The sequence below is a fragment of the Amblyomma americanum genome, chromosome 6 (genome assembly GCF_052857255.1).
Source record: "Amblyomma americanum isolate KBUSLIRL-KWMA chromosome 6, ASM5285725v1, whole genome shotgun sequence".
Lineage (NCBI taxonomy): Eukaryota > Metazoa > Arthropoda > Arachnida > Ixodida > Ixodidae > Amblyomma > Amblyomma americanum.
In genome coordinates this window covers 49,907,791-49,929,274 of record NC_135502.1, presented here as the reverse complement: position 1 = coordinate 49,929,274, position 21,484 = coordinate 49,907,791, and the positions used below count along the sequence as shown (strand labels likewise).

The window sequence follows — 21,484 nt, the reverse complement described above, 5'->3', positions numbered from 1 at the left end:
GAAGTTAAAGCTGCGCAGAGTTGGCATGATTGGTCTACTTGACCTTTTTGCGTATTCTAGACAGATGACTATTAGGAGGAAGCCGGGAACCAGTGCCGAGTTCGGGAATGAAATTTATTATTGTTGCATGCTAATATTTTCTCTAGCAGCGCACCTACTCTGTCGATATGCGTCACATGGAAGCAAGAATTAAACAAAAAAGGGTGCAGATTTTTTTTCAGGGAAGCCAGCTTAAAATTATGCCAGTTCGTTTATTTTCTCTTTTTGTATTTATTGCTTTTCCTGCAGTTCCCTTGGAGATAGATGTTCTTCTTAGGGAGCAGAGGAATTGCTGGTACAGTTTATGGTGGTACTATATGGCAAAAATTTTGTCAGATTTGCCGTTCATGGTACGTATAATAAAACACTGTATTTCTACGATGTGGCTGTTTTTCTATTGTTTGGATTTTCATGCTCAGAGATCATTTGGACTCGCTTAATTTTATTGATATTGTAAGTTCAATAGCACGTGGTGATTTAAAAATTAAGAACAAAGTACAAAATGTCGATGCCGACTGTATGCGTAGGATATGTGATTCATCGAAATAAAAACAGTGTCTTCTTGCATTTTTTACCGGCATTATTAGTATGTATTTCACCGCTGACTGTGTTCAGTGTATCCTGAACGGCAGTGCTCGAATTCAGACTTCGCTTGACGCTGGAATCAGACTTCTGAATACATTTTATGTCATTCTAAGAGTGCTTACAACTGGTCTGTTTCTGGATAAAGGAATAATTAGTCTTTTTTGGCAATTAACATCAATTTTTGTGAACCTAGGAAATAAAAAAAAACGTTTACTTATCTCAGCTTAAAAGTATATAACAGCTGTATCTTTACCGGTACTCACCTATGGGGAAGAAACATGGAGGCAACGAAAAGGGTTCAAAATAAATTGACAACAGCGCGGTGTTACGTCTCGCCTTCGACGCGCGGTATAGCCGGCGCGGATGCAACGGACGCCGCGGCTTCGTTCATCGCGGCCGCAACGCCTCCCGCCAAGCGCGTCCAGACAGGTTTCAGTGCCACGTGTCGTCGTGCGTGCGTGTGTGTGTGTGTGCATGCTGCTGCCCACGCTTGTCAAAGCGCGGCAGCCGGGGAGAGGAGCTCCCCAACTGGGAGGCGAGGAGGTCTGACCGGCGCCGGCCTGGCGGACGCGCCCGTCACGCCTGAACATGTTCAAGCGTCGCCGTATCGGATGACTCTTCCCAAGCCGTTCCCTCTTGCCCTCGACTCCGTGGGTATAAAGCGAGCTGCCCCGGACGCCAACGAGAGACTTCGATTTGCTTCCTTCGAGTAACGTGGTCGCCCTGACCGGCTGCTCTTTTTGAGATGCCAGAATAAACAAGTTGTTCTGTTGCCAGTCGACTCATCCTTTGCCGGGACCTTCGGATGTTTCCTGCTTTGCCCCAGGCCGCCAGGCCAACGCTACCCTTGGGGCTTGCAACCCAAATGCAACAACTGGTTGCCAGCGGTGAGATCCCGACAACGGAGGCCAGCAGCGAAGATATGCGGTCAACTGTATGCTGAGCAGCACAACGACCATCCGGGAGCAGTGCAACGAGCCCTGTGTGATGACTGGTTGCCTGCAGCGGAACGACTGCGCTGAATTCTTGGCTGCAAGGTTTGGTGAGTGCGGGACTTTCTTCTTCTGAGTTTTGCCAGGCTTTTGTTAGTGTCAGAAACAGAGCTGGTAATTGTGGTTGTCGTTGCTGCCGGGTTAGTTTGCGGCAAGACAATAGTAGGCAGTAGAGAAAGCAGCATTCGGAGCAGCCATGGATTTGAAGTCGTTGCGCAAACCGAAATTGCTGGAGCTTGCAAGAGAGTTGGGTCTGGATGTCTCAGACAAACTCAGAAAACCAGAACTGCTAAGGGCTATTCTTGAGTTGGAGGCTGAGGATGACGAGCTGTCGGAATGCCTTGAGACCATTGAGGAGAGGGAACAAAAAGAAAAAGAGAAAAACGAGCGCGAACGTAAAGAGCAAAAAGAGAAAGACGAGCGCGAACGTAAAGAACAAAAAGAGAAAGAGGAGCGAGAACGTAAAGAACAAAAAGAGAAAGAGAAAGAAGAGCGCGACCGTCAACACGCTTTGGAAATGAAGCGTCTCGAGGTAGAGATGGAACGCGCTCGTAATGGAAGTCAGGCACACGGTGCAGGAGAACGGGTATCGTTCAAAATGACTGACCTGATGCGGCCGTTTAAGCTTGGAGAGGACATTGGTTTGTTCCTGGTTAACTTTGAGCGAACGTGCGAGAAGCAGGGGTTCTCTCGGGAAACGTGGCCACAGCGCTTGCTCACTTTGTTACCCGCCGAGGCGGCCGACGTAGTCGCTCGCTTGAAGAGAGAGGAGGCAGAGGATTTCGACCAAGTGAAATCAAGTCTGCTAAAAAAGTACAGGCTGTCAGCGGAGGCGTTCCGTCGGAAGTTTCGGGAAAATGAAAAAGGCAGAAATGAGTCATATACAGAGTTTGCCTACAGGCTTATGTCAAACATGCAGGAGTGGCTCAAAGAAGAGAAAGCGTTTGGTGACCACGAGAAAATTCTGCAGTGTTTCGGGCTGGAACAGTTTTATAGTCGGTTACCTGAGAACGTGCGGTACTGGGTCTTGGATAGGCCAGACGTTAGTACAGTGGCTAAAGCCGCCGAGCTAGCCGAGGAGTTTGTGACGCGTCGGGCTCGCGGAGCTAAGGACGGTCAAAAGGGTGAATTTGGCTCCAAGTCTGAGAGGCCGAAGTTCACACCCATGAGAGCATGGGGGGACACGCGTAGTGCGGATGCGAGTGAAAGCAGTCCGACCGAACGTAAGGAGACGGCGGCAGCCGAAGCCGAACGCAGAAAGCGGTTCGAGGCGAGGCAAGCGCGCGTGTGTTATACGTGCCAGAAGCCGGGTCACTTTTCGGCGCAGTGTCCAGAAACAAAAAGAGAAGTCGTGTGTTTGTCATTATGTAGCACTGACGAGAACATGAAGCTTCTCGAGCCTTACATGCGAGACTTCCTCGTGAACGGGAAAGAGTGCCGAGTGCTTCGTGATTCCGCAGCTACAATGGATGTAGTTCACCCCTCTTACGTAGAACCCGATATGTTCACGGGCGAGTGCGCATGGATCAAACAAGCCGTGGAAGCTCATAGCGTGTGTCTGCCCGTAGCAAAAGTGCTTATTGAAGGACCTTTCGGAGCACTTGAGACGGAGGCCGTAGTGTCATCTAGGCTGCCCCCCCAGTACCCGTACCTATTTTCGAACAGGTCCGATCACCTCCTGCGCGAGAAGGGGCTTTTGTTTGGTGAGGCTAGCGTTCAGGCCTTAACCAGACCGAGAGTTCGGGAGCTCGCTGCAAAGGCGGTAGTTGCGGGGCCGACGTTGTCAAACAATGAAAAAGGGTCGGAGGCGCAGCAAGCTGATATCCAGAGCACGTCCGAACTGGATAAAATTGAAAACAATGAAAAAGGGTCGGAGGCGCAGCAAGCTGATATCCAGAGCACGTCCGAACTGGATAAAATTGAGCCTGTAGCGTTGAAGGCACCAGGTACTGGAGAGGAAATGCCCGACAAGGGAAAGTTAGAAGAGCTTCCGGTCGAGCTTCCGGGACTAAGCTCAGTGACGAACAGGGAAGACACTGATCAGGTCATTAGTGACTTACTCAGTAAAGCACCGCTGTCGCCTGAGCAGAAAACCGAACTACACCAACTCTTACAAGAGTTTCAAGGTCAGTTCTCTGAGAGGCCTGGTAGGACTTCTGTCCTTACGCATGATATAGAACTTACCTCCCCAGAGCCAGTACGATCCAAGGCGTACCGGGTGTCACCCCGCCAGCGCGATATTATGGAGGCTGAGGTAAAGAAAATGCTACAGCTCGGTGTTATTGAGGCGGGGGAGAGTGATTATACCTCCCCTTTGATTTTAGTTGAGGTACCGGGCAAGGAACCTCGTCCTTGCGTCGACTACCGCAGGCTTAATTCCATTACTAAGGATCAAATTTATCCGATCCCTAACATCGAGGAGCGCCTTGAGAAAGTTAGTAGCGCTCAGTTTATTTCCACCCTAGATCTTGTCAGGGGTTATTGGCAGGTTCCACTTACAGAAGAGGCTAGTAGGTATGCGGCGTTCATTTCACCAATGGGAACATTCCGTCCTAAAGTTTTGAGTTTTGGTTTGAAGAACGCGCCATACTGCTTTTCAAGCCTCATGGACAAAGTGTTGCGAGGACAGGAAGAATTCGCTTTACCGTACTTAGACGACGTAGCGATATTCTCCGCATCCTGGTCTGAGCATATGGCACACTTGCGGGCAGTGCTAACCCGCCTGCGCGAAGCGGGCTTGACAGTCAAAGCTCCCAAGTGCCAATTAGCACAGGCCGAGGTTGTATACCTCGGTCACGTGATTGGACAGGGTCGTCGCCGCCCCTCTGAAATAAAGGTGGCCGCTGTGCGAGACTTCCCGCAACCGCGCACGAAGACCGATATTCGGTCGTTCTTAGGTGTCGCCGGCTACTATCAGAGGTACATCCCCAGGTACTCCGATATCGCGGCTCCCCTGACGGATGCTCTAAGAAAAACAGAGCCCCAAACAGTCGTCTGGAGCGAGACAAAGGAAAGAGCTTTTAGCGCCCTAAAGAGCGCCCTAACAAGCCAGCCTGTGCTACGATCGCCAGACTACACAAAAGGGTTCGTTGTTCAGTGCGATGCTAGTGAGCGAGGCATGGGCGTTGTACTGTGCCAAAGGGACAATGGAGAAGTGGAACACCCCGTCCTGTATGCTAGTCGTAAGCTGACCTGTCGTGAGCAGGCGTACAGCGCCACCGAGAAAGAGTGTGCGTGTCTCGTGTGGGCCGTTCAGAAATTGTCATGCTACCTAGCCGGCTCGAGGTTTATCATTGAGACGGATCACTGCCCTCTCCAATGGCTGCAGACCATATCTCCCAAAAATGGCCGCCTCCTGCGCTGGAGCCTCGCTTTGCAACAATATTCCTTTGAGGTGCGTTACAAAAAGGGGAGTCTCAACGGTAACGCCGATGGCTTAAGTCGAAGCCCCTAACGTAGGAATCCGCCTCAAAGTTGTTGGTTACTGATGTTTTCTTCCTGAGGCAGGATTTTTAACATATTGCTTTTGTTTAGTGTTTCAAAGTGATTATGTGCTTTCTAGTGCAATTTTCCAATTTGTGGACGCGTTCTGAGTGCTGCTTGACTACTGTAAGGAACTAGGCAGTAGTATAAAAGGGGAAAGAGCCTGGCAGAGCTTAGTGAGGGTTGTCTCGTGCTTGCTGACTGAGCGGTTGCGTTTCGGCGTAGTTCTAACGCTTGCTGGGAACGAGCACAAAAATGGCAACTCTCCTGAAGTGACTTTGCAGTGCCCTGTGTGATCCTGAACCTGAGGACGAGGCCTTCTCTGTGCGCTGCGCTCAAGCAACGTCGAGGGACGATCGGTTTCGATTACGAGCATCATCGAGCGACATCCCTCTGGACAGCGGATGCAGTCCCCTGACCATCGGGATCTCCTTCTCCCGGCGGGGTGGTCTGTTACGTCTCGCCTTCGACGCGCGGTATAGCCGGCGCGGATGCAACGGACGCCGCGGCTTCGTTCATCGCGGCCGCAACGCCTCCCGCCAAGCGCGTCCAGACAGGTTTCAGTGCCACGTGTCGTCGTGCGTGCGTGGGTGTGTGTGTGCATGCTGCTGCCCACGCTTGTCAAAGCGCGGCAGCCGGGGAGAGGAGCTCCCCAACTGGGAGGCGAGGAGGTCTGACCGGCGCCGGCCTGGCGGACGCGCCCGTCACGCCTGAACATGTTCAAGCGTCGCCGTATCGGATGACTCTTCCCAAGCCGTTCCCTCTTGCCCTCGACTCCGTGGGTATAAAGCGAGCTGCCCCGGACGCCAACGAGAGACTTCGATTTGCTTCCTTCGAGTAACGTGGTCGCCCTGACCGGCTGCTCTTTTTGAGATGCCAGAATAAACAAGTTGTTCTGTTGCCAGTCGACTCATCCTTTGCCGGGACCTTCGGATGTTTCCTGCTTTGCCCCAGGCCGCCAGGCCAACGCTACCCTTGGGGCTTGCAGCCCAAATGCAACAGCGGCTAACTATGGAATGGAAAAGGAAAGGAGCAACTGAAGAGATAGGAAGAGGGCAAAGTGGGTCTGAGAACAAGAGTGGCTTTTTGACATCCTAGTCAAAATCAAGAGGAAGAAATGGGTTTGGACAGGGCATGTAATGCGAAGGCAAAATGACCGCTGGTCCTTAAGGGTAATGGCTGGATTCCAAGTGAAGGTAAGCATAGCAGGGGACCGCAGAAAATTCGATGGTAAGAAGTTTTCGTGGTAATATGGCCGCGGCTTGCACAGGGCAAGGTTAATTGGAGACGTATGGGAGAGGCCTTTGTTCTGCAGTGGCGTAGTCAGGTTGATGATGATGATGATTACTTATCTGGATGCAAAAAACTGGCATGGATTATGCGTTGCTACAGAGCGTTACATGTTAGAAATTCATTGATAGAATCAATAATTTTAAAGTTCGTTGGTAATGCAGATTTTATGTTCATCGTAAAAAAACACCAATATTTACAGAAAAATGCTGTTTAATGTGTTTCTAATAGTCACTTATACGCCGCTTGTACTCATGCGTTGGCAACTAACTGTTCAACTTGAGTTTATTGCCGCAAAATTATTGTTTTATTTCAGTTTTATCGAAAACCTTTTCTTTTTAAGAATTATTATGATTTACAGGAAATCCTGTTTCATAAATATGGTTTGAGTGCATGTAGTCTCCGGATCTTGCGTCAACTGAAAGACATTTTGGAGATCTTTCAAATAAAAGGGGGAGATGCCATTCCAGGGTGGACATTTAGGAGAACAAAACTACTTGAAAAAAATAAATACCGCTGAACACAGCTGAAGTGTGTGTTGAAGAATGAACTTGACGGAAAACTGAATTGCTGCCCAAGGACGTCCTTCCGGTTTTTCAAGGTGGTTAGAAGAACAAGTCATATGTGTTCGGCAACTCTGGGTTACACCATTAAACTTCCTTGCTTTTAGTCTTTTAGTCTCCGTCGAATTTGTCGAGTAAATGTAGCTTTGAAGGCTTATGCTATCTTTCATAATCAGATTTGGTTACGGAAATGCATTTTTTTGCGCCAGTGGTGGTTTGATCAAAGCAAGAATAAAATAACGATAGCAAAGCTATACCGGCGTAGTCTGGCCTTCGCTGCGGTTGATGGTTCCAGTTCACTGCTTTCTTCTGGTTTGTGGCATGCATATATGCTTCATTGATTATCCGATCGTTATTCTGATGGTAATCATTCATTAATTTCACCAATATACAGATTGTTTGCCCGGTCATCATGATGGGCATTATTCACTGGACGACATTTCAGCCAGCTGAGTTCTGCCGCCTCGCGCTCATCCTGCTCTTCTCCATCCAGATGTGCTGCACATGTCAAAGTTTAGCCTACGTGTGTTCAGCCATATTCAAGATTGAGGTGAGTACAGTGGAAGTCTGGCGAAGTAGACCATGACCGCAAGTTTGCACATGTCTAACGCAAATGTATGAGATATTTCAAAGGAATTAACTTTATGATCATTTGCGTGTTTTCATTGCACAACGATACCTCCCTGAAGCGGTCTTGGTGTTATATGCTTTCATGAAAATATCAGTATCGTTAATTATTTGTTTGTCCTTATATTTAAGCCACTTATATTTGCAATCAAGGGATTAGGCTGGAGCCGCAAAACGTGCCACCTTGCAGCCTAACCATAATGCCCGTCAGCATGCGTCACAGTTCATAACTAAGCGTCCAAGAATCGCTCTTATAAACGCCGAAACGAGCAAGCCCAAACACTAGACACACGAACTTGGTCTTTCTGATCAAGTGCTTTCGCTCAATTCATAGCGCAGAACAAACAATTTGACACAGAAGATCTTCTATTCTTGGGGCTGTTGCCATTTTTGTCCCCTTCATAGTGGTACGTCCTGACCTTGACCGAAGTCAGTCATTCAAGGGCACTGTTCTTGATCAAGTGAAGAGACACGCGCCGGATCTCTTTAAGGCTGTTGGTGCAGTCACTTATAGTGCACCTAAAGAGGAAGTTTTTTATTATTGACCCACTATTTGGAAGTATGCGTTGAGAGAAGGCGGCTATATAGCTCTGTCATATGTGCCTTCATGTGGCTTTTCAACATCGTCCTGGTACTCCCATCAGTTGAAATGGACAAAGGTAATTAGTGCAATGGTAGGCAATAACTGCGAAGGGCTAATTTGACTTTTTAAACTCAATCTTCCGTGGTGTAAGGAGAAAATTCGCCTTTTCGAAATATTCTTGCAGACAATCGGTTTTCGTTTCATTACATGAAAGAAATCCAACTTTGTTTGAAGACTTCCGCCTTGAGATAAGCATCTTAACAAGTAATAATTTTTGTGTAATACAGCCTGATATAATAAAAACCAAATTCGAAGTTTTTGAGACGTTACTTGGCGTTAGTATGATAACGAAGATAGAAACCGAATTATGAGAGCGCTATTAATATTGACCTTTTCCTTCTGCGCAGACTGCTGTATGTGTGTGCCTCCCGGCTCTGACCCCGTCCTACCTCTTCTGCGGGTACTTTGTGCAGCCTCGCTACCTCCACACGGTGGTCGCTTGGCTCACGTACACTTCGCACATCTACTACTTGCACCAAGCTATCATGTTTGCTCTCTACGGCAATGGACGTGGGCAGCTGGAGTGCGACGAACGGGACGTTGACGTCCTCTGTGTGCCCATTGACGGCAACGACGTCCTGCACATGGTGCATGCGCAGGACGTCAACTTACTTGCGTACTCATTAATAGTGCTCGCCATCGACGTCTCTCTGAAGCTGATCGCTTTCGGTTTTCTCAAGTGGAGGCTGTGGAGGAAGTGCTGAGGTTGCTTGTGGACCTTCCTGGTATTGTTGGTGAAAGTAAGAGTAGGGACAAAGTCCATCCAGGCTGGTCTCTCTCAGCATGACGCTTCTGGCCATGCAAAGAGGAAGGGTGGGCTAATCGTATATCATATTGTGGAGGAACAAAACATTTTGTGGCGTTTTGAGATGCCTTAAACAAGTTTTGGTGCCGTCGGTCAGTCGTTTCAGAGCGCCGCTGAGCACTCTGAAAGGCGACAGCACGATCGGCTTGTAGAAATCGGGCGCTCTGATTTCCCTCGGCTGGCTCTTTCCGAGCGCGGCACTTCCTCCCAGAACACCTCGAGGCGCTCCTGCTGTATTCTCAGAGCAATTGGGCGCTCTGGGTGCCGTGGGTACTTCTCACCAGTCCCAGCGCGGCGACGACGCGGTGACGATATACGCCGGAGCGGTCACTGGTGGCAGACGATCTCCTTGCGCTAGAGTTCTGCACTAGCTTCAATTTAACTACGTTCATCAGCATTAGCCGGCGTCCGGGAACGTTTCTTCGATGTGCGTAGCAGCAGAGATCACCGCTCCAACGTCGATTACTTGCAAGTATGTAGAAGACTAGTCCTAGGGCCCTTCCGCGGTGTCTGGGTCTGCGTTTTTGACAAGAAAGTTTTGTGGCTCCGTTCATATCTCGGTGAAAATACAGTGGAGGTAGTGATTAGAGTGTACAGTGTAAAATATATGCTTGTGTACAGTGACAGTGAATTTTTTTTTGTGCCCTATGGTGGCAGTGTCAACTGGAGAACTTATCGGATGATGACCGCGTTCACCGAGCTAGAAAGTGATGTTCAGAAGCCGATCGAACAGCTCGTCGTCAGCGAGTATATTGAGGATGGAATATGGATGTGATTTGACGGAAATGTATTGTGCATAATTGATGAAATGCGCCTTATGGTGCTTCCACTGGATGCCAAGCGAAATTATTGCACTTTTTTTTGTTTCCCAGTGGACCGCTCTCAGAGCACCTGGCATATTCGATGAAAGGCAGAACTGTGCTAATACGACCGGACAGGAAAAACAGAATAGAAAACGACTGCACCCATGGTGCCCGTTCTCGTTTTTATTTCTCCTGCCCTATCTTATTCGCCCAGTCTGTAACTTTTATTCAAATGAACCAAATAGCCCGCAAGAAAGTTCTACTATTGCATGTTCGGCTTTACGGCGCCTATTCGTGCCTATTCGAGCATATTCGGCTTTACGGGCTTTACGGATCCGGAGTTGGCTCCGATCTGCGTGCTCTGGGTAAGAAGATTAAAGCGAACAGTCGAATGTACGATTAGTTTCTTCGCTTGAGAGGCTGGTCGACGTTTAGATACTACAAAATATGAATTTTTGAGAGGCCCAGCAAACATTCAACACAGAAAAAAATAAAACAAATGTGCCAAAAAATGGTGAATCATTCATAAATTGCAGCTGTGCAAATAAAAGCGGAATACTTACTACTGTTCAAGACGAAAGCAAACAAAATAATTTTTTTTTTACATCTTGAGCCGCAGCCTCCATACTGTGATCATTTTTAACCTTGTCAAGTAAGCTCCGAATCTCCTGCTCTTTGTCGTCATCGAGCTTGGTGGAGATCTGCACGGCTTCAATTCCTTTACCGTGGTCTGTGCTAAGGGTAGGCAGTTGTTCTTCAGAGTCACTCTCTTCGATTACCACGAAAGATGACGCCTGCGCGGTCTCTTGGGGCACACACTCTTCGTATCTTTTCAGCATACTGATGTGGAATAGCTTCTTAATGTGGCCCAAGTCGATCCTATAATAAACGTCGTTCTTTTTGCCAGAAACCACAAATGGACATTTTCACTGCGTCAGCAGTTTATTGTGGCTGCTCAGCAAAAGAATGAGGGCACGATCTCCCACCTTTAAATGCCGCTTCTTGCTGTTCCTGTCATAATATTTCTTGTGAGACTGTTGGGCACGCAACAAATTTCGATATGCCGTTCTCACAGTTTGCTTGAGACTTTCTCTTAGATCGAGAACGTAACCATATGTCGTCTTCGTGTCTTCTCCCAGCTCTTCCCTGGTCTAGAGCTCTCTGAGAACTGCGAGCGGTCCTCGCACGTGACGTCCAAATATCAACTGAAATGGAGAAAGCCCCAGACTCACCTGCAGAACCTCTCTGTATGCGAACAGAAGCGGAGCGATATAACGATCCCATGTTTTGGGCTGCTCCTGACTGAGCTACCGCAGAATTTGCTTGAGTGTGCCGTTCAATTTCCCCACCATTCCAATGCACTTTGAATGATAAGGGGTCGTGGCTGGATGTTTCACCACCAAGAGATCAATGAGCTCTCTCATCATTTCGGAAGTGAAACAGGCGCCCTGGTCACAAAGGATCTCTCTCAAAAAAAGTATTCGCGAAAACATCTCCACCAAACCCTCTGCCACGGTCGCTGAATCTAGCCACGGCGTCGGGATACCGCGTGGCAAAATCGACGAGAGTGAGAATATATCTATTCCCTTTCACCGATGTGGGCGACAGCGGACCGACAATATCGACCGCGACCCGATCAAATGGAGCGTCGATAAGCGGCATGCGTCCCGACTGAGCCCTCCCTACTTGGCCTTCCGGGCACGTCCTTTGGCAAGTGTCACACTACCTGACATATCTCTTAATCTCCTCCTGCACTCCCGGACAGTTGAATTCTTCCAGAACTCGATCTGTAGTCTTCTTAATGCCCTGATGCACCGCCAACAGTCTATCATGGACAAGCCTTAACACCTGTGATCGGCAAGACTTAGGAAGTACTACCTGTCGAACCTCTCTGCCAGAGGCCAGATGACAGAGGCGGTACAGCAAACCCTTTTGAACAGAATACGAGTGCGAAGTGCCGTGCTTGCCATGGAACACCTTCCCTACTTTCACCCAACACGCCTTCAATGACTCATCGTCTCTTTGGTCTGCTTTTAGCATTTCCTTGGTGAACCTCATGGGACCAAAGCTTAAAGCAGTACTTGCCCTCCTTCGTCCAGAAACTTCATTTCCAGCCAACAACACTTTTGGGCCCTCGCCCTCACCATTTTCACTGGTGACCTCGTCATTGACTATGCCAGGACATAATTTAGCAACGTTCTCCGGTTTCTTCCAATTAATGTCTGGATTTGACGGCTCCCGGGCCTCCGGTATATTTCCAATTATGACATCGTACAACGGTGTCTCCGTGCATTTCACCAGGGCCGTGCCAGCGAAATAAGGGGAAGCAATTTAGACTTCTCCCTCGAAAACTTCCAAACTACTGCCATTAACAAGGAACACCGTAGATGTCGAGCCAGTGAGAGCTGAGTCAGGAAATAGGGCCCTCCGCACAACCACCATATTGCTCCCCGTGTCCCGTAAAACACGTACTGGTAGGCCTCGGAGCTCTCCCTCTAGGACAGGCATGCGTTGTGCGTCTGCAGGGTTTTTCCGGACAAGTCCGACCACCACCTTATCCACAGCCGTTTCAAGCCTATGTCCTGTCGTGGACGCCAATTGTCGCGAATTGGTAACGCGTCCCCGACTTTCCGAAGGGGAATGCTATAGAGTGCAGGTTCGAACAAGAGAAGAGAACAAAGATATCAAACAAAAAAACGAAGCCGTATTTATAATTTAAAGGAAAATACCCAATAAGAAAGGAAAACACCAAGAAAAACACACACTATTCACTACAGAATAAAGAAAAGCGTTCACCAGGTACTGAGCGTCCCAGGGGAAGCGGGGATGTCTTGCAGACAGGGCGGACGCGGGTGGCTGTAGTGCGACGCGTCGCTGGCGTTACGTCGTAGAAAGCGGCGGAAGGGAGCCAGGTGGTGGTAGGAGCGGAGAGGAACACAGGAAGCCGCCGGTGGACTCCTGTCAGCAGCCCGAAGAACTTCGCAGCAACAGAAAGAACAAGCGTATCCGGGTCCCGTAGACGGCGTCACAAAACGTCGCAGGCTTACAGAAGGCTATCCAAGCGTGCCTTTAGGCAGCACGGACCCTCAGTCCATCGGCTGCCACCTCCACGCTTGCAAGGAACGCCGGGGGCTTGCGTCGGTGATCCAAGGGAGGTCCACGGCAGCAGGGATTCAACGTCCGACGGCTGCCACCTCCACGCTTGAATCACCCGATCTCCGCTGCGCTGCCTTCCTTTACACCTCGGTTTACTTACACGTCAGCTCTCCGCTCCTCGTGCTGGCCACGCTCTTTGTCGTCGTCGCCTCGCACACACCCTTCGCACGCGCAATGCTGGGCTGGCACGCGCAGCGCTCCGCTGTCCGACGCGCCACTGTCGACGCACCGCGTTCACAAATCCTTCGAGGATCTTTTATGGTCCTCACAGTGGTGTGGCTCTGCTGTTTCGGTTTCTCTGTCCCCGCCGGTCAATGGCCGTCTCCAACCACTTCGCCCTGTCCACAACCGCGACGCATGGCTTCTGTTAATTTCGGTAAGTGCTGCTCGCCTTTTTATCAGTTCAGGTTTCGCAAAACAGCTGATGTATTCGCAAAATCAGTGTTTTAGGAAAAACGCTTCACGGATGGATGGATGGATGGATGGATGGATGGATGGATGGATGGATGGATGGATGGATGGATGGACGGACGGACGGACGGACGGACGGACGGACGGACGGACGGACGGACGGATGGATGGATGGATGGATGGATGGATGGATGGATGGACGGACGAATGGATGGATGGATGGATGGATAAGGCTGGACCCTTTAAATCGGGCGGTGGCTCAAGCCACCTAGCCATGACTTATGACTTACGATTCAGCGTTTGCAGCGCTAGCGCGAGATTCTTCTTAGGAATGCGGCCATGACGACAGCACTTTTGCGGTGTGTGCAGACGTACTGCTTGTTCGCTTGGCATGAAACACAAGCTGCAATTTTTCCGATCGCTTTCTCGCCACGTATGTTTGGCAACCGTTTTTGTTTATTACAATTACCTGATTTGTTGTCCAGAAGCGACGCCAACTGCTGCTGCCAACCGGATTCGCGTTGCTCGGCAGTCAGGGTCGCCTCATCTAGAATCGGTGCAAATGTTTCACAGTATGTGCGTTGTGTTATGTACAGCGACCGTCAAGTTTAGGCCATTGCTTCTGGAAATACGTTAAATGACTACAATCACTGACATCGCACACACGAACCCTGCGCACTCGATAGGCCTACTCGTCGTGGAATGGGGAAGGACGTCGACTAAAAGGTCGGGATCTGTAAGTGTTTATTGCTGTTCAGTGTCGGCGCGCGAAAATATATAAAGCCGTACGTCATTCTTTTCGCTTTGTTGACATAGGAATAAGGCAGATAGAGGCGCAGATATCCAGGTTCTCGTCTCATAGGAGTGAACTTTTCGATCGCCAGAAGAGTTAACTACGGAAAGCTGGTCGGGTGACCGTCTGCCGAACGTCCCATCGGCGTCGCTCGCTAGAATGCCGTTCGCACTACCTGAATGAGGGTTTTGCTGACCAGCCCACAGACTGCCGACGTCTGCGTCACCGGCAAGCGCTGATTTTTGACGAGTGGAGTCGGTGACGTCAAAGTATTTGAGTCTCTGCTCATTGACATCACTCGACGCGGGTGAAGACTCGAAGCGAATCATTGGCCAACACTGAAAGTCAAATTGTGCTACGTTCCACTCAGCGCCTGCGATTAAAACTTGCCAGGAAGTTTTTACTTAAGCCCTGAAGACATATTAGGTTAAACCCCGACATATCAGACATATCAGAACACATATCAGGTTGCTTGCTAGCGTCCGAGATGTATGTACTTCCTTGAAGGCCCCAAGGGCGAAAACATCATCAATAGTTACGGCGTCCCAAATGACGGTAAAAAAAATGCCTCGGTAGCAAGCAACATCACAGGCACAGGTGCCTCAAAAGTAATACGGAGCACGCGAGCTGTGGCAGAACTGGAAAAAACTGCACGCTAGCGCGATCTATCAGCAGATGCGCGGCAAAGAGCGAAGGTACTACGTCGGCACATCCGGCTGGCCCATCTTGATAACTTGATGCTCGCGTTATCGCCGCCACGAGCTGCTACCATCAGCGCCCGCCAGGGGCGCTTTCAATACTTCATGAAAGTGTTTGTTGTTCATCCGGGCCGTGCAGAAAGTTAGCGTTCGGAAGCTTGCACTTTTTGCTTTTCCCTGCCCCTGGCGGGCAGGGATGATAGCAGCGCAGCTTCGCTCGTGACGGCGATAACGCGAGCATCAAGTTATCGAGATGGGTCAGCCGGATGTGCCGACGACCCCTCGTTCTAAGACCCGCAGCTGGTGATAGAGAGCGCTGACATGAAGTTTTTTCCAGTTCGGCCACCGCTCGCGCGCTTCGTATTACTTTTGGGGCACCTATACATGATTATTCAATATACACTTTCTGAATGTATTTCAGATTTCATTGTTCGTATCAACACAGCTACTACTACGTTATGATTTTTTAAAATTAAACCATTACGTGTTCATGTAATTACTGTATGTCGGTGCACAAGAAAACCGGGCGCAGGCAATAACTTTTTTAAAGCTTGTAACGCTGTTTAACTTGTCTTGCACTGGTGTTACTCTATACTTTCACTGAATTAGTAAGAAAAGCGAGCGAACGCTAATCATCCCCACTCGCTGAAGCACATAAGGCAACGCATGGGAGGACGGCTTCTTGCGCGTTTTTACTTGGCGTCGTGCCATCCAAAACAAACTTATTTATTACCTACAACCCGCCGCGGTGGCTCAGTGGTTAGGGCGCTCGGCTACTGATCCGGAGTTCCCGGGTTCGAACCCGACCGCGGCGGCTGCGTTTTTATGGAGGAAAAACGCTGAGGCGCCCGTGTGCTGTGCGATATCAGTGCACGTTAAAGATCCCCAGGTGGTCGAAATTATTCCGGAGCCCTCCACTACGGCACCTCTCTCTTCCTTTCTTCTTTCACTCCCTCCTTTATCCCTTACCTTACGGCGCGTTTCAGGTGTCCAACGATAAATGAGACAGATACTGCACATTTCCTTTCCCCAAAAGCCAATTATTATTATTACCTACGAAAGTGACATTAACAACTAGAAACGCTTTGCCCGACAATATCTGCCGCAGCTTATTTGCTAGATGTCGAAAGGAAGGACGCGAGTCCCTTGGGACCGCGGACTCAAAGGCGATATTCAGAGAGTAAAAAGAGTGCAAAGTTTAGATGCTCGATATGTTTTCAGACTTTATACAATACACTTCAGCGTAACACGTGCTAAAGAGAGCCTTGGCTGGATTTCATTAGGGAAGTGGAGGAAGATGCTAAGACTGAAATTTTTTCTTAACATTTTTTTTATTCTCGAACAGGTATGCGGCGTGATAAGTACTTAGGTGATCTTTATTATGTCTCTTTGCGACGAGACCATGTGAACAAAATAAAAGAAATAGGCTCGAAAACTGTAAGATATCAAATGTCGTTTTTGCTCAGAACAGTTTCTTTCAGACTAGAACCAGGTACCCCACGATGTCGCCACTACCACTGGAAATGATCGCTTTTTTTCGTTGCTTGTGCTGTGTACGTAGGCGTATGTGCGCAAAGTTAATACGCGAAAAAGATTTTTTTTTTGGTCTCTTGAATTCAAGGAGTGTGTTTCTGTAACTGTTGTGCCCTGTGACGTGTGTTTGTGTTTATGCTACAAATATTGCTTTCTATTTTGGTGGTTCGTTCTTGCGATGTTCTTTTTTATGTATCTTATCACAGTGTTTTGCCATGATACTTCACCGGCATTTTTTTTATTATTATCTTGCGCTACTACCCCCCCCCCCCCCCCCCCGTAATGCCCTTTGTGGCGCAGTGGGTAAAGTGATAAATAAATAAATAAATAAATAAATAAATAAATAAATAAATAAATAAAAAAAGGAAAAATGGTGACCGAATTGCGTAGTTACGACAAATGCGTATCAGCTGCACTACGCTGGTTTCCAATCCGGTTCCAGAGTTCGGACCGATTGTTCACGGGTGGAACTTATTCCGATGGGTTAATGCTCATATATGCGGAATTGGTCGCACACTGCTTTACATACCTACATCCATGGGTGTCCCATACCACTCCTTGCAGTGGAACAGCGATTAAGCGATGCGCCAATGCCCTGCGATGGCAGCGGGCCAGGAAGAACATTCATGTTGGCATCTGGTATCAAGTATTTTGATGTACACGCGGAAATAGAATCGCAGCTACTGCTACAATCGCTGCATAAGTTTATCACATCCGAAAAAAAGCCATCTTTATTCTTTATGAAGTCAATTAACGAATTGCCACATTTCATCGATGCTGTGAACACTGGGCGTTTTAGTTAATGTGTCAAGCTAAAATGAAATGTCAGTGAATGTTTGATTAAATTTCATAAACGTTCGAAAGCAGAATTTTATGTTCGATAAAGATGATGATGAAGGCAGAGAATACAATGTGTCTTCGCGCCGCAGATGGAAGTGATCTTCATTTTTCCTTTTATTTTTATTTATTTATCTATTTATGACGACATTGCAACATTAAAGGCATTGTGTACTATTATGCACATTAAGCAATTGTCCCGTCTTCGATCTCCAAGTTAACTGGACCCGTTTCCTTCCCTCTTCCAATCTATCAGACTACATACTATTACCACTCCTTTTCCCGTCAAAACTTTCCTGTATCCAGTAATTAACCACCTGTGTCTTGGCCACTCCCCCGTAGTGGGTATGTGCCAGCAACGTCTGAGGCCTTCCTTCCTTCCTTCCTTCCTTCCTTCCTTCCTTCCTTCCTTCCTTCCTTCCTTCCTTCCTTCCTTCCTCCCTTCCTTCCTTCCTTCCTTCCTTCCTTCCTTCCTTCCTTCCTTCCTTCCTTCCTTCCTTCCTTCCTTCCTTCCTTCCTTCCTTCCTTCCTTCCTTCCTTCCTTCCTTCCTTCCTTCCTTCCTTCCTTCCTTCCTTCCTTCCTTCCTTCCTTCCTTCCTTCCTTCCTTCCTTCCTTCCTTCCTTCCTTCCTTCCTTCCTTCCTTCCTTCCTTCCTTCCTTCCTTCCTTCCTTCCTTCCTTCCTTCCTTCCTTCCTTCCTTCCTTCCTTCCTTCCTTCCTTCCTTCCTTCCTTCCTTCCTTCCTTCCTTCCTTCCTTCCTTCCTTCCTTCCTTCCTTCCTTCCTTCCTTCCTTCCTTCCTTCCTTCCTTCCTTCCTTCCTTCCTTCCAGATGGAAGTTGAAGACGACCATGTGCAATGCTCAGCGCGAGACGGTGTTCGGCTCCGTGATGAACTTCGGCGATAGCCTAGTGCTTTCGTGAAGTGGCCAGCGAAGCTGATCTGTTCGCGCCGCCGAAGGTTCGAATCCTAGTCGCGGCACTATTTGTTTGACTTATTTTGATCTGTTTATTTCACTTGGCACAAACCCACAAACACCACCACATCTTGTTCGGGTTTTACCCATCGGAACAGTGCTGGCGCACTAAATATAACGCACTGTCCGAAGATTCGACTTGTGCAGGGTCTCAAACAGACGTCTTGGTTAGGTCGGCCCATTTTTAAAATTCACCTTATTTACTAATCAACCAAGCTAAATAAGCTTTTTCATCGTGAACTCTTTCAGAGAGATATTTCGAGAAATCATAACTCGAAAGAATGTTGTCAGTAGCGAGAAGACTGATGTCAGCCCTGGAGCAAACATGGCAGAAAGTTTCAAGGGTGGAGAAAGCCTTGCGATGGAGGACGCTTCTTTACTATTGTGAGAGAGAGGGAAAACTTTTATTTCGGTGATTAATTAGCAGGAGCGGGGTGGTCGGGGCCCCTAGTCCAGGGCTCCGCTGTTGGCAGTTGACTTGCGGACTAGCTGGGCGATCCAGGCTTGCTCGTCCAGGTTGTCACTGGTCAGGGTCTCCTCCCATTGCTCGTGTGTCGGGTGTGGCACTGTTAACTTTTTGTCCGGTTTGTCCTGGAATTCCCAATACGTATGGTAGAGCCTGGAGCTTGCTCCACACCAAGGACGGTAACTTGGGCATTGCGTGGGTCTGATCTTGTGTAAAATGTGAAGACTTGGATATGTGTTAAGAGAAAATTCGAACAACGCTTCAATCGCTCGTCTAACCACAGTAATACTCTCGATGTGGTCTTCCTCTACGGCTGACGAGCAGCCCTTTTCACAGAGATTCTACGTGTTAGTAGCATGCAAATGCCGGTTGCAGTATATCTTGAGATGTGGTCTCAGATGAACGGCTACGTTGTCGCGGGCTGTGCACGCAACACACTGCGAAAGCGTAGCGCTCGAGCCACTGCAGTCGAGATGAAGAATGCTGAGCACGCAGCCGGGTAAGAACAGCAAGCTCATCCACGTCGTGCGCTTGACGACCGGCAACTAAAAAAAAAGAACAGCGCTGGATATTCGAGACCTGTGTAACGGAAGATCGCACAATAGAAAAGTCAACGGCAGCAACGATGTTAGGAAGTCGTGCAACGTCGGCGTATGCGGTAAGTAAATTTATAAAGGCGATGCTCATTTAAGCGGCGAGGAGCGCGACGCCTAAGACTAAGTCCCTCCTCGGAGACACGTGCACAAGCTGTCTGTGCTGCATTGTGAGTGATTTAATGAGTAGTGGTTCACTTCGGATGGTATTCATGTCCATAATGTTGCACGTCCAGAATTCTAGGACAAAAATGTCGAAAAATGATACTCTTATTGAAGTATTGAAGGTATGGTACACGTTTCTAATATGTAGCAAAATCGTTCTTTTAAAGCGTTTCCATCCATCTCATCGAACAGTTAAGACTGCCATAGAAGACCACTGGGGAACGCTTTTGATGATAGCAAAAACGTTAATAAAATAAATGTAACACTGCCGTCGGGTGATCTTTGGATATTATTATGAAATGTTGCAATATATGAAAAAAATTGCGTTTATAAACGGTTTCCCGCTCTAAAACGCTTTTGCCCAGAATTGTTTTGCATGGATGGCGTTTCTTCCCTGAAGATGTGCTTCGGAACATTATATTGAATAGCTGCGCAGTATACGGTATGTGCGAAAGCGTTAAATACTCTATATTTCCTTGCTTTTTGCCAATAAACCTCACATCGATGACAGCATCGTCTTAACCGAACCTTCTGGCGAGCCCATTCCTTCCGACCTTTTGCGACACTATTCTTAACCGTGCATTTACTGATAACTTTACAGGCATTTCTGATGAACACATCGCTTCAACTGTGTTAACATGCCCCCTATAACTGTTGCTTCACCTGGTGTCAGTAAGCTAACTGACGGACTCAGAGTCCATTCCGCTCCGTGTTATGACCGTATTAACTCAACATCCTTAAAAAAAAAAACACTTAAACTTATGCTTCCACAATGCTAACAAAACTTTTCCAGCAATATCTTGGCCTAATAAGTGAGAAATATGGAAGATGGTACCAGCCAATGCTTCCCGCAGCAAGACAGCCCCGAGTAATGATAGTGCCATTTTTCTTACCAGTACTTGTAATATGCTCGAAGATGTAATGTTCACCAATCTCATTTATTTCTTTGAAACGCACTTTTTTACGTCAGCGCATCATGATTTTCGGAAATCCTACTCTTGTGAAGCACAACATCGTTTCCACATGCATTGCAACCTATTCTCGACCCATCATTACTAACTGACTATATTCTTAATAAAACTTGTGGCTGGACTAGCTGGTGACACATACTTGAATAAAAAGTTTTGTAGCGCAAAAAAGAGGACCACTGCAGGAAGAAACCACAAAACATTGTTAGCAGCGTTCGTGCTTGTGATCTCTTCCTCCAGTGGTCGCCTTTTTATTTATTTATTTCAAATACCTTACAGGCCCCATGGGGGCATTGAGTAAGGGGGGTTACAGAGTAAGCAGCCTTCTAAAGTGGTATACAAAAGATACACCTCAATACAGGGCTCATCAACATTACTACCAAGATAAAAACATGAAACAGGAACAACTGTAGTAATGAAAGGCCGCAAAGGTACACTTAAGGAAATAACATGAGTAAAACTTAACGTAAGGCATTAATACTAGAAAGTAAAATACACAAAGTATGAACATAACAGGGAGTACAATTCTTGAAGTGATATTCAGGGAAAAAGACGCAAAAAAGCAATAATATATACAGGTCATACAAGTGAACACACGACGCAGCATAAAATAGCAATTCACAGGAGCGAGATAGCAATGCATCACAAATATCACAAGAAGTTGGAAGCAGATTGCCAAGTGTAAGAAACAAGATAAAGTTATTTGTAAGTGCTATTATGAACAATGCTCGTGTAGGAGATGACGAAATTTTTCTTGATCTGACTCGGAAGCAATGTGATCAGGCAGATTATTCCACAAGCGAATGGCGGTAGGGAGTGCGGAAAAGTTAAAGGCATGTGTCGTACCGTACATGCGTGCAAAACTTAAGTGGTTATTTAAACGACGAGACGTGTTCGAGGCGGTCTGGATATGTAGTGTGGATTGTGTGGCATTATAAACATATTTGTGAAACAAGGATAACAGAGCGATATTACGGCGAATAACTAAAGGCTGTATGGAATGATCGAGTTTCATTTGCGTTACGCTGGAGTGATGGCTATAATTACGTGAAATGAAACGGG

At 47.8% G+C, this 21,484-nt stretch overlaps 2 protein-coding genes across 5 annotated transcripts in view; both read left to right on the top strand.

Annotated features, from left to right (window-relative positions):
• Nucleotides 1-10,366, top strand: part of LOC144095251 (ATP-binding cassette sub-family G member 1-like) — a 58,516-nt gene extending 48,150 nt beyond the window's left edge. Inside the window, exons 18-20 of the mRNA XM_077629033.1 lie at nucleotides 289-389; nucleotides 7,347-7,502; nucleotides 8,570-10,366. Of these exons, the coding sequence (XP_077485159.1) occupies nucleotides 289-389; nucleotides 7,347-7,502; nucleotides 8,570-8,926 (614 nt within the window). The 3' untranslated portion in view covers nucleotides 8,927-10,366. The remainder of the gene's footprint in view (nucleotides 1-288; nucleotides 390-7,346; nucleotides 7,503-8,569) is intronic.
• An 8,608-nt stretch (nucleotides 10,367-18,974) lies between these two features.
• Nucleotides 18,975-21,484, top strand: part of LOC144136773 (ATP-binding cassette subfamily G member 4-like) — a 28,929-nt gene continuing 26,419 nt past the window's right edge. Inside the window, exon 1 of one of the 4 annotated variants that reach the window (XM_077669384.1) lies at nucleotides 18,975-19,354. Coding sequence is in view for 1 of the 4 variants with exons in the window: in XM_077669383.1 (XP_077525509.1) it covers nucleotides 19,350-19,354 (5 nt within the window). In the remaining 3 variants the exon portion in view is untranslated. The remainder of the gene's footprint in view (nucleotides 19,355-21,484) is intronic. The other 3 variants (XM_077669383.1, XM_077669381.1, XM_077669385.1) reach the window with 3 other exon arrangements.